The 16,522-nt window shown below is 38.9% G+C and overlaps 1 protein-coding gene across 1 annotated transcript in view; it reads right to left on the reverse strand.

Moving 5' to 3' along the window:
• GPR149 (G protein-coupled receptor 149) overlaps window positions 1-16,522 on the reverse strand; it is a 59,208-nt gene that overhangs the window by 33,594 nt on the left and 9,092 nt on the right. Inside the window, exons 2-3 of the mRNA XM_018571176.1 lie at window positions 15,601-15,793; window positions 7,290-7,750 (exon numbers count right to left, since the gene is read on the reverse strand). Coding sequence (XP_018426678.1) covers window positions 7,290-7,750; window positions 15,601-15,793 — 654 coding nt within the window. The remainder of the gene's footprint in view (window positions 1-7,289; window positions 7,751-15,600; window positions 15,794-16,522) is intronic.

The following is a 16,522-nucleotide window of genomic DNA, read 5'->3' on the forward strand; positions in this document are numbered from 1 at the left end:
GGGATAAAAGGAGTCAGCTGCTGTGTGTACTGTATGTTTGTGTGTGTGTTCATACCAGGTAATTTGTTAATGACAGCTGCAAATGTACAAATTTACTTTTGAAATTACATTATTATGTTAAAGCTTATATGAGATTTTAGTGATTGGGTTTTCAGTAGGGATGCACCGATACCAAGTACCGTACTCGGTACAAGTACAAGTACAGATACTTTTTGAGCTCCAAGACTATACTAGAGAAAAATTCAAAAGTTAGGAGGCAGCTGTCATTTGTAAGGAGCACACGGAGCTCCTGGGATTTGTACATCTATGTTTTTTTGTTTTTTTTTAGCATGTCAATTTTTATTGAAAAGTTTTACTGCATACATACAATTCGTATAACAAGAGATGAAACAGCATCATAACTGATCGTTGACCAGCATAAATGAGAATAAACAATCACTCGTAATGTTAATGTTAAACCACAATCAAGCCGTATAGCCTTCGGAGGGTAGGGGTACATATAAAATGGAATAGGGTCTAGACTGGAACATAATGCAGATATAGGAAAATATCGATATTAGTTTGTAGTACCGAAGAACCCTGAACATGGATTTGAGCATTGCCGTCGTCCTTGCTATGTAGCGGTGGACATAAAGGAGCAGGTCAAGAAGCGTCAGGTGTTAGTAGCCTACAGGACATCTAATGCACCAAGCGACCCATCAAGTTTTGAAGTGAGATACCACTTAGTGAGTTGGAACGTCGTCATAATCTCTTTCAGTTGGCTTGTAGGGAGTTCAGTCACTAAGAAGGTGGACCAGGTGTCAAAAAAGCCAGCAGTGAGGGGTTGGTTCATCTGTGCATCCAGCAGATCAAGGGACAGCAATTTGTGAAGGAGGTCTTTTAAGGACTTTAATGTGTGTGGGGTGGGGGGGGAGGAACGATGTGAAATTCATTTTGTAGGTCTCGAAACGTTTTACAGCGACCTTGGGGGTCCAATTCAGCGAACACTGGGGATTCTCTCCCCTGGGGAAAGGCCAGTGTTGATATCATGGGCATAAGAGGGGGAACACACTCCTGGGAGGTCAAATAACTTCCGAACACATCTATGTTTTAATGTATGATTTTGTTTTTATAAATAAAGGAATGCACCGATACAATTTTTGCAAGTACAAGTACTGATACTTGCCCAAGTACTTAAAAGTATGAGTACTGATACATTTTTGTTTATTGTCATGTGACAGTTTTTCTAAAACAATATTGACTAATGATTTCAGGACAGTGGCAGAGAGCCAGAGCCAGGTCCCAGCTGCAACTACTGCAACACTGGTAGTTCTCATGAAAATGGCAAGTATCAGCACTGGTACTTGAAAAGTATCGGTGCATCCCTAGTTTTCAGACACTTTAATCCATATGTTCACCAAGCAAAATTGACCTATCAGTGCAAGTCTACGAATAGGGCAAATGTTAGGCCCCCTTACATGAGGAATAATTGTAGCAGGCTTGTGTAGAGCAACTAACAAAAACTGTAAAACAACCTCTGCTGTCAAAACGAATAGTTGTCTTTACATCTCAGAATTCCCATAAAGAAAGTCAATTAACATGAAAGATACATGGACAATTATACCAATGACGTGTTAAAGACCAGATGTTCTGTACCTAGCTGTAAGTAGTAACACAGGGGTTTTAGATTGGACTAAAAATTGAATTTCACTGCTTGAGGCAAACAGTGTTTACAGAAAACAAAATGTCACTGACAATTATTCCAAATATGGCTGTTTGCATCACCGCAGATGTATCTAGTACATGACTATACTGCAACGACCATGAGAGAAGACAGTGTGGTGGACAGGTGATAACAGACAGATAGGCAAGTGTCATCATTTACATCCTATAAGCTAATAAACTATGATGGCTGGTTTTGTCCATCATAAGAATGACAGCATCTTAATGATAAACATAATTCTCCATTCATGGATAATAATGGATATGTTTAATGTTAACAGCAATTGCCATTTTTGTATCATGCATATTGATATTCATTGTCAGCCCACCTTCAGGCAGCTATACCTTGTCAAATAGTTATCTGATTTAATCCCAAAAAGAAAAATAGAGCAGCATATAAAATGGTTCTAAGCACCGCTGAAGTCTTAAATATCCAAGTACCATTTCTCTGTAGAGAATAACATTCCAGAGGAGATAAAATATTAATACGCATCCATGATGTGGTTGAGATTTTGCCTTTAGGCCAAATTCTATTCAGTGTACAACAGATAAGAGACAATGTCATTTTAACTGACTAATATCAAGATTCTTCAGTACATACAAATGACTTTGTATATTGGAAGCGTTCTCTCAAAAGCTTAAATACACATAAAAGACATTTGTATTGTGTGTTGGGAATAATGATTTGAAATTTAGAAATGAACAGAACTTCAATCAGTCTGCAGTGAAGGTCCCTTTTGACCCCAAAACTGATCAGAAGGATTCTATGAATTTTGAAACGACCATTACTGGGTGTTGACATGGGACAATGGGTCAAAGAGGTCAGACACAGATCAGTGAAGACATGTATCCTAATGACTGTGGCTGTTTAAAATACATGTTTTATACTTACTATTATCATCTCTGTTCAAATCTTCAATTTTTTCAAGAGTTACAACTGTGGCTAGGATCTTAAGCATCTAAAAGTTTCGGGTGTGTCAAATGCCTGCGTCCCCCAATGCCTGCCATTGTTTCCAATCCGCCACTGCGTCACCAGAGTTTGCTTTCACATCTGCAGGGCATATCAGTCACAGGAAGCAGACAGATGCCCTAGTGACATCAGGGGCCATCGGAAGGGCGAGAGCAGTGTAGGCCATTTACTATAGAGAGCCCCTGATACTCCCAAAAGTGTCAGAAGTTCAAGAAAACTACAGCACTGCTAAAATGGATACAAACCAGTATAATTTTGTTTGGAAAAATAAATTTTCAGAACAGTTGTTCTATTTTCCAATAGCTAAGGAAGAACTCCAGTTATTTAAAAGTTAACCCTTGCAGCGGGGCTACCCCTCGCACTGCAAGGGTTAGCTGCTAATTTTTCTCTAGGGGCCAGAATACAGAAGATATACTCAGTCCTGAGGTTGTTGACCCTCACCTTAGTCCCCCTCTGGCTGTGGTATGTCCCTCAGCATCCTCACATCTAATGCAGGTGAATGGACTGCATTAAACATGATGATGTCATCTGGGCTTAGACCACCGGAGCCCAGGAGAGAAGAGGCTAAGGAGGCCGGTCTAGCAGCCAAGCGGGATTAAAAATCAGGTGAGTATATTTTTTTTACCTTGAGCCCCTAGATCAAATGAACAGTTAACCTTTGCAATGCACGGTAGCCCCACTGCAAGGGTTAACTTTTTAGATTTCTGCCATCCCTCTTCAGTGGGTTTAAATGATTAACGATTTCGACCATAGTGACCAAAAAAAGTGAAGACAGGAAACACCGGCTCATTAAAATCCTTACTGACAGCAAAGGATGTTTAAAGACACATACACTATAGTAAACCACAAACTGTTTAAAATCACAAAAATCACAACAATATAATTAACACTACTATACATACGTTTCCAGATGGCTCGATCATGAAACATTAATGCTAAAATTAAATACAACCCAAATTTAGATTTTCTTTTTTTTACATATGACATATATACATGTCATAACCAAAATAAATGTAGTCTTTATAAACCTTAACCCTTTAAACCAATCACTATGTTTATTAGATTTTTTTAATGCTATTTTATACATCAAGAAAAGCAAAGGAGAGAGATTGAAGGGTGTGTGGGGGGAGTAGAAGGAAAACTGAGGGAACAAAACAGAGGAAAAAAAAGTATAGAGATAGAGAAAAGGGAGTGAGGCAGAGGGAATTGGGGTTCGGCTCTTCATTTATAAAAAAAAAGTAAGGGTGCAGGATTAAAAAATTTTCATGAATGAACAAAATTCTAACAGTGAATGTGGTCCTCATTCGGGAAATCCCATTCCCAAATCCAATATTAAAATCAAACAAAATTGTGCATGACATTGCTTAAAAAGTCGCTGATGGCATTATTGAATGTTCTGACAAATGTTTTCGTATGAAAATTCATTTGAAAGTCTACCAATGTATGGCCAGTTTTAGGGCTCATGTGTATGGGCATTAAACAATGTAGTTAATATTTATCAGCTTTAACAATCTTTGCCAAGTTTTCTTATATAGTAATTAGTTACCATTTACAGTCCTTCAGAAAATGGGTTATATTCATCTTAGGTTGGGGGGTTGAGATCTATTCTGGAGATTGGATCTAAATTCCTCAACCAGATACACAACAGAAAATGAGGGGAACTCCCTTCAAAGAGGAAATCCTTTCTAAGACTGTTGTCACCCAAATAAGCATTCACCTGTTTTTTCCTTTACTTCCCATTATGTTGACAGCCGCAAAATGTGATTTTCCAACACATGTGGTTTCAGTGACAGTGGTGACCAGGACAAAAGATACATCAGGGCAGAGGATAATTTTGCCCAGCAGGGGATCAGAATACAATAAATGCCTGACAAGGGGTTAATCACTTTACAATCCTACACTAATAAAAAAAGGTTTTAGCCCTAGATATATTTTGAGGTCAGGCTTCAAATCTCAAGCCAATTTACCAGTTGCAACGGCAAATCTGTGTATAAATATGTGAGTTTCAGAACCATTTTCAGAAATGTGCAAAGCCTGATGAAGGGATCTAAGGAGTCCTGAAAGCTTGCATTTTTCAAAATTTCTGTTGGCTAAAAAAGGGTATTACTTAACCTCCAAACTTTGTGCACTAATGGATGACTAACACGGTACAATACTCTACTAATGCCAGGTGAAATTTGTACTTTCAGATCTACGATTTGAAAATCTAAGACCTGTAAGTGAATCCTTCTGCCATATGGTATGGTAAAGTAGCCTTGTAATCTAGTTTGTGAATATTGTATATTACCTATTTTGTTCTTTTATGCTTGTATAGGCTCTTGAAAGATTAACTGGGTAATCCCTAGAAATGTTCAAATTAGATATATTGTCACAGGAGAACTGTAGATATGTGGAAGGCATTGTCTCTGTGAGCATAACACTGAAAACTGTAGACAGCTGTAGTTAAAGAAGAACGTCACTCTTCCAATGCAAAGTTCAGTCTTTTTCCCCATTTACTTTTCGTGCTTTGTTATGCTAGTTTAATACTTACAAACACAGTGGATCCTGCATCGTCCTCCACTCGACAGCTCTCCTACTTCAGGTCCTGTTACACACTCTCATCTTCCTTTTTACATCATAGGGAACCGGCTGTATCTGCCTAACTTTTGAAGCTGCCCCCCGCCCCAATAGAACATGCTGCCAGACATCAAGATCGCATAGCAAAGAAGGAATTACTTCCCAACATTCATAGAAAAATATATAAATAGACACAGCACTAGATCTCTGTCTGTGTGTGTATGAGATCAGGTGCCACCTCTGTTTACTTCTCTATTCAAAAATTGGGGGGAAGTAATGCTTCTTGGGATATGTGACTTTGGTATCCCAGGAGGCATTGGGAATAGAGTGAAACTTCATTCTCACCTAGGCAAGAATGAGGATAGGGCAAAAAAAAAAAGAGGTAAATAAAAACAAATTACAAAAAGGTTGGCTATTTTTTGAAAGTGGAAGATGAAGAATAAATTGGTGCAAAATGTTACTTTGGAGTTAAGATTTGTTTTAAAGTGTATGTAATAAAAATTAAAGAGTCTCAAAGCCAGCAGAGTGCAGAGCATCTTTGTAAAGCACATTGCTATGCTATATAAATGTACACAAGCGGCCACTATGGGACCCGGACCAGAGGGTTGTTCCTCTGCCTCCATCTCTGTCTCCTGCCAGGCAGCCACAGTGTAGCACCATAGTGGGAGAGTAATTTCCTCCTATGGGGGGCATACAAAATTTTGCTATGCATACAGTAGTTGGCCATCCTGAATGTGAGCCCCTAAATGTCATTCAGTTAGGGTTTACATAAACTTTAACTGTAGACCAATGTAGGTAACTACAGACAGCAGCTGGCAATATGTTAACATTTTTGCTGAACACAGTCTAACTGATCACCTCGAAAATCTGTACATGTTTAATTAAAAAGAGCAGGCAATGAATACTGTTCACAGAATTTATTAAAAGGAGAATTATGAGGCGAGTGATTTTCCCTCAGCCTCATAATCTGAGCCGACCTGTGACAATGAAACTGTCACAGGTCGGCTCAGTAGATCGGGAAGTGAGCGAACACATACCGTCGCTCGCTCACTTCTCGATCTATCCCTGCAGAGAGCCGTGACTGTCACTCACGCCTCCCTGCACGGATTCCCCCCCCTGTCCGATCCTCCAGCGCTGACTGGCGAAACGGACGGGCGAGGGGCAGGCACAGCTGGCTCTGCCTCTGGATAGGCAGAGCCAGCTGTCAATCCCACAGCTGGGTGGATCCAGACAGTATTGTTGCAATCCGTCCCGGCTGCGGCGTCTCAGTATACCGCGAGCTTTGGGTCAAGGGAGAACGCTAGTTTGTGTTCTCCCGTGACCCTTAGGAGAACTATCTGGAAAAGCCCTGACCCCATAGTTCTCCTTTAACTAATTTCTTTACATCAGGTGTAGCCATGCAAACTTCACCGCTCTAACTGTGATAAAAAAACCCAGTCCCATTAGTCATGGCAAGACTCTGACAGCGATAGGCCTGACATTCGAGGCAAATGCATGAAGGGATTTGTAATTTCATCACAGCTAGAGCGTCGAAGTTTGCCTACCCCTGATATTATATCATACCAGAAAGGGCTGTCTATGGCAATGGTTTTTAACCAGGACTATTTGAACTCCTAGTGTTACCTCAAGGTGTACAAGGGGGTATGTGGGGAGCTGCAGTCAAAATAGAAGTTTTTCAATCCACTCCCTCATCTCTGAACAGGTAGGGACTTTGGTTGTCAAACCTGGACTGTCTTTTTTATTTTTATTTTCTCACTAAAAAAACAAAAGCTTAATTTTCCCCCTAGAGACCAGTAACAGAGCCAATGAATGTAAGACCTATGTTTATTGGTACTTGTCCATGTGCTTGTCAGCATAGGTCCACTGTTTCAAGAGACAGACACTCAAAAGGATGGTGTAGCCCCACTCTGAAAACACCAACCTAGTTTCAAAAGGCACCCGTGCAACAAACCTGTCTTTTACTTACCAGTGTAAACAGCAATGATTTTTAAATCTGCTGGACTGAATGGTTACCATTATCAAGTAAATACATCATCTTTATGTAGTGTTAGAATAGTATTACCTGTCGAGGTGTCCTTTCGGATTTGCTTCTGCACCACTCCCAGTCTGTGAGTTCTGGCTTGTGGCTTTCTTCATGTGATAGCCTCCTATCTTGGCCTTCATAGAACACAGCCTTATCAAAATTTCTAATATCCTCTCTTTTGAAGACACCAATTTTCTCAGAAAGCAGACGGTCAATGGCCTTGTCTTTTCCTTGGTCAGGTTTCGTTTCTGGGTTGAGGTTTCTAAGCATACTGGGGTTTTTCAGCATGGAGCTGTCCTGCATACCTATAGTGCTGAAATCCAGCACAGCCGAATTGAGGATTCTGTCACAACAGGCGTCATTTGTGTTGTCACATTCATAGTTGATTAAATTATGGTAGGATATGGAGTTTTCTGCAGTCTCATGATTATCCTGGGATATCTTGTAAATCCCATAGCTTTTATTAAATGATAAATTGAAATCAAATCCTCTTCTCTTAACTAGGAAACAAAAGATTAAAAAACATGTAAATAAAATAGTTTTTTTCATTTCCCTTGTCTTAGAGCTGTATAATTTCACTAATTGTGTTACCAGTACACAAAAGGAACCATCATCCAGAAAGGTTTTGTTGTGTTAAAATAATATTTACTGGCACACAATATGCCTTCTGTGCCAGTTTTTCAGCATGTACCACAAACTCCTTACTGATTGTAATGTTACTAATTCTCCAAACTGCTCAATGATACCCTGATAAGTGGTTTAACAGTCCATAGTTCAGCAGACCAATCCAGTACCATAGCCCTTTAGCAACATCTAATGCAGTCCAGAAGAGTATGATGGTGTATTTCTCAGACATGGCATGATAGAAAGGAGGGGATGAAGATGCTAGAATTGCAGGTAAAGTGTGCAGGAGGCCGTATTGATAGTGACTGATTCTACACAGGATTTTAGGTGCTATATGTTGCAACCCTAACAGAATATATTATCAACATCCTGAATCTCTTAGTAACTACAAGCGTCTCTGCACAGAATCATGTTTATACAAAGGGAAGATAATTTGAGAAACAATTTACAGTTAAATACAGTTTTTATTTAGCAAATTATGTACTCTGCAGCCTAGCACTCCCTCAAAACCTTTAGATTTTTTTATTGAACAAGTATTTTGTGGTCACACTGACCTAAAGCTTGTAGTTTTAGTTTGTTTCTTGGTTCTTTTCCCTAATTAAAAAAAGTGTGAGGACAACACGAAAGAGCAGGCATTATTGGTTGCAGTTCCTGATTAAGCATGTTTTATTGGACTCAATATATATTTTTGGAATATATTGTCTTAATCAATAGCCATCCCTGTTTACAGTTTTATTACAATGCTAAATCTAATCCAAATAAAATTAATTGATCCCACCTTCTATTGGTTCTAATTATGAATGTGGAGACACATGACAGAATGTCTTTTAAAGGAGCAGTACTTAGTAAGCAAAATTATCCAAGAATGTATTTTTACAATATGAATAATATTAGTGGATGTCACTGACAAGCAGGCTAAAAGCTTTATAAAAAAACAGGGCAATATATTAAAAAACATTCATTTTGGTTTGGTTTTTTTCAAAACCCTTGACATAGTGTTTGAATTCTACTAGTGTAATTCATGTAACTTTATCTATTAACTGCAATGTCACATAGTAGCTGGAAGTACCTCCCAGTCCTTTCCCTTCCCCCTGGAGGTCCCCCTGCATTAATTAATTTATTTGAATACTTACCATTGTCATATGTGTTCTGACTGGTCCCATGGAGCTGCAGGGTCCTCTTCCTCTTGCCCCTCTTCTCTGGCACTGGGCCGTCATGAACAATGTGCTATTCTCTGCATCACTTTATGTTAGTGCATGGTGCCATAGTGACACACCTCATGGGGAAGGCCCATGATGCCCTGAATTTACCCTGCATTCACAGGAAGTAGGTTGAATGACACTGAGCATTATTTAATCTGGACAAGGACCGGAGCTGGATCACAGAGTAAGTCTGCATGAAGGGCAGCGCTGGAGAGGATTGCAGCAAGAGCAGCTGCTCCTGTTCTTAAAACTGCTAGTGGACTATTTTAAAAATATTTTTTTTAGAGTTGGACTTTAGAGTTTAAGTAGAGTTACACGTTAGGCTAAGGTGAGGAGGGAAATTTCAGAAAGGAAAGAGCTTGAAACCTAAACTTCATGAAAATTGTATTCTCGAAAAGTGTAATTTCACCACTGGTTTGCAGTCATCTCATTGTCAGTGTGCTGTAGATAAGGTGGTTAAAATTAAACCATAGCAAGATATTAAAACTGCCCCTGTCCTTTTTTTTTTTTTTTACTTTATTGAAATGTCACACAATGACACTTCACTCAACTCGGTGGTGCATTGATATGTGTCAACACTAAACCAAAACATAGCACCAACCGTATTAAAGTCTATGGGAGCCAAGTCTCGTTATTTTTTCAAGCTTTTGTCAAGGCAAATTTGCAACCATTTGTTAAACTGCCATGGTGGACATGAAGATGTCTAGCATGAAAAAATAAAAAGAAACAATTACCATTTAGTGCGGAGTGGGTCCTATATTGCAGCTTTAAAAGCAACACTAAAAAAAACTTAGATCTTTTAAACAACATGCTTTAGGGGTGCTTTAAATCTGCATGTGAAGTTGTCCAGCAGTACTTCTTAGAAGGCCACGGTCAAGGCCTGGGATCCAGGGTGACATAATTGATCAAATATGGTCATGACCATATTTATGCAATGACATCACTTGGGGTCCCTTCAACTGAGTTTGCAGTCTAGCAGTACCGGGGACTATTGTGATGGGAGTAGTGGCTTATCAAGACTGAAAGAGATCTTTATCGCAGGACATGAGTGGCATTGGATTTATATCAGAAGACATTGCTTATTATTTTTCTTAATACAGGACTTTATAAAAGCTGTGGGTGTGGTTCTTATTTAGTATTTCCTTTTTTTAAAGTAATCCCTTTTGGGTGACAGGTTGTTGGAATAAGGCTTCACTGCTCCCTCTTCCTTGCAAGGTACTTTCCCAATTTTGACCAATGTTGAGAGCATGTGGCCTAGTATGGTTTGGGGGAGGGGTGCACACTTGCTGCCACCTCTTTCCTGGTCAGCAAGGCAACATCACTGGATAAGGGTCTTTTATAATTTTTTAGAGGGATGCCATGCCAATTGTTTTTTTTTTTAAAAGGTGTTAATGGGCTCTTTAAGAGAAAAAAAATGGCAAAGGATCCCCCTAAATTAAACCAGACCCTTATTCAGTCATGCAATGTGACTGGCCAGGACAGGGTGGTGGGGAGTGTGCCCTTCTGAACCATTCCAGGTCTCATGCCTTCAACAACTGGAGGGTACCTTGCAATGAGGGCATATGACGAAGCCTCCCCCTCCCTCTTGCAAGGCACTTTGTCCCCATGTTAATAGGAGCAAGAATCTTATTCGGACATCCTGTCCCCCTAAAAAGATGTGGGGGTCTGCGGGGGGAGGGGGAACTTATAGAAATCTGGAAGCTCTCCATTAGATCCAGGGGGGCTCCCAGATATCTGCTTCGCCCTCACATGAATAACTACAGAATGCATTCACAAAAAAGGAAATAGCAAATCACCCACACCATAGAAAAAGTATTTCATTTAAAAAAATAAACAAATCTCCCCCAATGTAAATCCAATGTCAATAACATTGTTTAGTGACATAGATCCATGTCAATCACGATGAACGACAGATGACCCCTCGACATGGTGACCCATGTGCCATGACAATGCTGTCCCACCTCTACTCCTGTGGCAAACGATAGCTCGCTGGAAAGTAAACTAGGGGGTCAGGGATCCCGGATGTAACTGACCGAATGTGGTTATGAATATGTTTGGTCAGTGATGTCATCCAGGATCCCCACCACTTTGTTTACATTCCCGCGAGTAAATATGGTCATGACCATGTTTGGTTAATGATGTCCACTGGGATGCCCTCCATGTAAATCTGTTTATATTCCAGTGAGATAATGTCAATTAAATTGTTATGCTTCAAAGAAAGGGATTAATGGATTGGTTTAGAGAATGTATTCATCCACTGAGGTAATTGAGGTAATGTAGAACAAGACTACACTCTACGCTTTATGCCTCAGACATGATGTGACATCAGATGGAGACAAAATACACTCAATATTCTCACCATGAACTTAGCTTTTGAAATGAATCTCATAGCCAAAGGTCTTGTTGTCCATGTTCGTACATAAATCTCATGATTAATTGCTTTACAGTGTAGAGTGTACTACATTGTAATTATTCCAGTAACATGATAATTACAGGATGACCAGGGTGCATGTTAATTTATATTTTCTTACAAAACTGAACGTAATAACCTTTTAAAGTACAAGCTCTGATCCTTGGAGGTCATTTCTTGTTGAGAACTGTAAACTTTCTGTCCTAATATATACCTAATCAAGTTAGATCATTTTTTCAGTATAATGTTGTTTTATGCCAGGAAACATATTTATAGTGAACTTCTACTTTGCCCATACTAGGCAAAGTAGTAGGCTTACTTAACAGAAGGGACTAGACATGCAATTTTTTTTTAGTTCCAGATGGATATTTGTACAAATTTCGTTACATTCAGACATTTGGATGAATCCGGATTTCCGAATGCAAACCAAACTGAATGCAAACAAATACGAATGTTCCTTTTATAGGAATGAAAAAAAATTGTTTTTTTTGGCTGTTGGGGATTACATTACAGACATGGTCATGTCACTTTGTTTTGAAACGAAATCCAAATAATGAACCGAATCAAATTTCGAATCCAAAAAACAAAAGATATAAAATTCCGAAATGAAACAAATTTTTCAGAGGTTACATGTTTAGAAAGGTCCTTGAAGCAGAAGTGTTGTTGGGCTATGGACATTCAAATATTTATATTTTGTTAACAATTAAATACATTTTTAAACAAGCCCTCACTGACCACTGTAGCTACAAATACATGGAGTAATTTATCCTCAAAGTATGCAGCTCAAGTTTTACTTTCTCTCTTTAGCTTTGCTTCCCCTCCCAGCAATGACTTAAAGTCGTAAAATAACTGTGTTTAAAACTGAGGCTGCTTAAAGCGGAAGTACACCCTTCTATTCTTTACAGTTTTTTGGCCATAGTTCTCTTTAGGGTCACAGGAGGACTATGTCATCCTGTGACCTAAAACTCAGCATATAGTGGGCTATTGCCTGCTATATGCTGACAGTGCAATATTGCCAGCATCCACACAGCCACCTGATTGACAGCTGGCTCTGCCTCTCCGGAGGGGAGTGGTAACTGACAGTCACAGCTCTCTGCAGGGAGAAGACTGGGAACTGAGCGATCAGTGGTATAGGATTGCTCAGTTCTTAATCTATAGAGGCTTTGCAACTGTCCCACGTCGGCTCTAATTATAGGGATGAGTGTATTTCACCCTTCCAATAATTCTCCTTTAAGGTGCGATCTTTGCCTCTATTTGGATTGGAGTTGCCATGATGCTGCACACGGCTATTAAAACTCCGCCAACTGAGTAGAGGAGCAGAGTCGAGAGAGAAAGTTCTCTCTCAGGTCTGCTCCTCTGCTCTGTGGGTGGGTACAATAACCTGCCTACTGCTTTGCCTAGGAAAAAATACATGTAAGGAGATACAATGTGCATATAGGAATGAGCATATAGATGTAATCACTGATACTAATGGGATAGCAATGGCTACATTTATATGCTTGTGCCCTAAAAAATAAAAAAAAATACAGATAGATTTGCTGTATGGAAAGAGCATATCAATGTAGCCATTGCTATCCCATTAGTATCAGTGATTACATTTATATGCTCATTTCCTCCAGCAATCTCTTGTGACATTGTATCTCCTTACAACATATATTTATTTCCTATGATCCTCAGCTCCATCTAGTGCCCATAATGGGGTATTTTCCCCATTCACTCTGTTCTGTACGAATGTATCTATTGAAATACATTCGACCAGAAGAGAAATTACACTCAACAGCTGGTTAACACACAAAAAACAAATGTACACGCAGTTTCTCTGGACAAATAAGCTAAGCAATGTTTTTATTACTAGACCCCTATGCTTTACCGATGTGAGTTTGCAATATGTGACATCCACAGTTGAATTCTTGGTTATATAGGAGGTAACATCATGGAAGGAACACATGGGCTGCTGTTGCTAAGCTCCATTTGAAAATGCTAATTTCCTGGCTGTAATGCTGATCCTCTGAATTCAAACTTTCAGTGTCACTGACTCTGCAAGTATCATTGTCTTGCTTTACACATACTTTAACTGCTGCATACTTGTTCCAAGTTAATATCTGTTAATGTTTGCTATGAGAAAAAACAAGTCATTTGTTAGATGGCATGTACGCATTTACACTGTGCATGACTCCAGTGGGTGTTCTGCTAACTTTGTTATACTTTGCATTGTTTGGGGGGGGGGGCACTTTCACTGGTGTTATAACTCTAAGTGTCTGGTATTGTGAGCCATGCTCAAGAATACTCTTCAGTATGACATTACTGTATTAGAGACTCTTTCCCTAATGGTTATGAGTCATGCTATATATCATGTTCATATAAAAGTGCTCTTGTATACATAGTATCAGGAAATAAGCAGGAGCAAGCAGTGTCACATAATCGGCAGGGTAATTCAGTACAAAATGTTAATGGAAACACTGGGAAATAAGATGATGAAAAATAAGTAAGAATACATAAATTATACCGCAATTAGAAGCGTTTTTGTTGGCTTGTTATAATAACAATGTCAGTTGCATCTACTTTAAAAAAAATAATAATATGCCATTTGTAGGATGGAATGTCACGCTGCAATGGTTAATCTATACTTACTATTATAGTATACTGAAAAACTATACTAGTATGTAGGCTATAGTAGGTAAAAGAAATGGCAACATCATTTGTGAGCTGTATAGGTATCAGGGCCATTTCCCTGCCCTTACACTGCCTGTTTTGTTATGTTGTCCATGACAGTCAAATACATGCCTGCAATCTGAATGGCTGTGTAAAGTAACATGGAATTAATTGTAGGAAGGTCGAAAGGTAATCTTGTACCACTGGCTTGCCCACAAGCTAAAACTCATTTGTTGCTTGTTTTTTCATCTTCTAAATGGCCCAAAGGGTTGCTTACACAAGAAATCATGTTTTAACGCATGCATTACTATGCAACATTCCATTGCATTCATTAAAACTCCATTTGAATTAACTTCAAATTGAATCTGTCAATGAGTCATTTACCAGGGCCGTCACATAATGGAGGTAATAAGGTAATCAACCCTGTGTAAATTCAGCACTGACCAACATGGATTTTACACAGGGTGTAGACTCAGGTCTTCTGCCAGAAATTAGAGCAGTGCAGTGTGCAGAAAGTATTAGTGTGTGTTGGTGGGGAAGGGGGGAGTCTGGGAGCTATCAAGATAATCTGTTACTTTGACTTCAATTTGCAAAGTGATCGGTTCTTTTTATGACAACCTGTAGGCCAAAACATTCAAAATGTAGCCTTACTTTGGTGGAAACAGGCACTATGGAAAACAATTGTCCTGTTGTCCATACATTTTACCAGAGGTGGAAAATAGAGCAAAATACATGACTATGGGGATGTGATCACTGAATGTGATCACTGAATGTGATCACTGAATGTGATTTTAGGAAATGTAGGTCAGTGTGGGTGCTGACCTACAGATAATGTAGACCTACCATTGAACTGTATATTTCATCATTTAAGAGGTTTTTAACTGGACTACAGATTTGTCAAATCATTCCCCACTCTACCCCTATATCTTCTTTCTCGGAGAGTCTTTGTCCTTCTTGGAATTAAGTAAAAGGAAATTTGTTTGAGAGGGACATAAGCAGCAAAAAAGAGATTCATACTCATCCTCATTCTACCTAAACGTAAAAAAGTTCAAGCTGTTGAAAAACTTTTAAATATACAATAATTTAACAAACCTGCAAAACATGAACAGGCATATTCTCTAAATGCGAAGACATCATTTTACCATTAGTCATGGTGTTAAAGCTAGTGGGTTTAGTATTGCATGATGAAACCCACTAACTACAATAGCAGACATAGAGGACTTTAGCACCATTTATCAGGATTCTATTAATGTCCTGCCTTTATGATTGAAAACAGCTTTATACATTTTGATTCTAACTTTTTTTTTCTGTTGCCTACTACCCATGAGAAGATTTTAACTCCTCTTCTTGTAGTCTACCATTATCATGAACTCCATTTGCCCTGAACACATAAATATGACAAATAAATATATATATTCATTATGCATATAACTATCTAGAATAAAATGGACTAGTCTCTAACCTTGGCAATCTTCCGATGACATTGAGCATGCACTCCTCTTGCAGTTAATGATGCAGCCACATGGGAGGTGACTCCAGTGCTCGGACAGAACAAACAGCGGAGTGGTGGTGGCAGCTAGCAAAGTCAGAAGAAAACCTAATGTCTCAAAAGAATGACTTTGAAAGCCAACAATGTGCTGGACAGCCATCTGTATCTGTAAAGCAGAGATTTAATACAATGAACTGTCCAATTTACAATCATGAAGCAAGAGATAAACTACAACAATGGACTCAAAATATCAAATGGAAGCATGTATAATTGTCTTATGGTTTCTGCATTGGGGTTAATTGTATTTACGGATAATTTTAACTAAAATGTAAATATACAGTATTTATAGATAGAGTATGAAGGCTGAAATTATCCATGCAAACACCTCTAAGCTGTTAGGAAATCTGTGTTTGTTTGTTGAACGGTATAACAGTATGTACCAAGGGGGTTTTAGGGATTGTATACACAATTGAGGTCTATTTAAAGTGGTGGAATTGCTCAGTCAGTGTTTAGTGCTCACCTGAACAAGAAAGATTATTTAAAGAAGGCATTTGGAAAAACAAAACTTGCTGCTTCAGTATAGACAGATGCAACAGCTAGTGTCTAACTAACTGTGACATCACATTCATTTGGCTTAATATACTATTACTTTCCCAGGCATCGTGGAGTGATTGGCATGCATTAGTAATATGCACATAGCACCCTACTTTGACACCTGTGTGCAAAGGGCTAGTGCTATTATCATATACCAACCTCCTTCACATACATGCTGTTATGATAGACTATGTACAATGCCTTAGAGCAGCCTCCCTTAACCCTTTTATCTTCGAGGAACCCTTGAAAAAAATGAAGATCTCAGGGATCCCTTGAAATAATCTTCTCATCTACAGCTCGA

Source organism: Nanorana parkeri, unplaced genomic scaffold, assembly GCF_000935625.1.
Source record: "Nanorana parkeri isolate BGI_ZX_2015 unplaced genomic scaffold, ASM93562v1 scaffold1692, whole genome shotgun sequence".
NCBI classification, from domain to species: Eukaryota; Metazoa; Chordata; class Amphibia; order Anura; family Dicroglossidae; genus Nanorana; species Nanorana parkeri.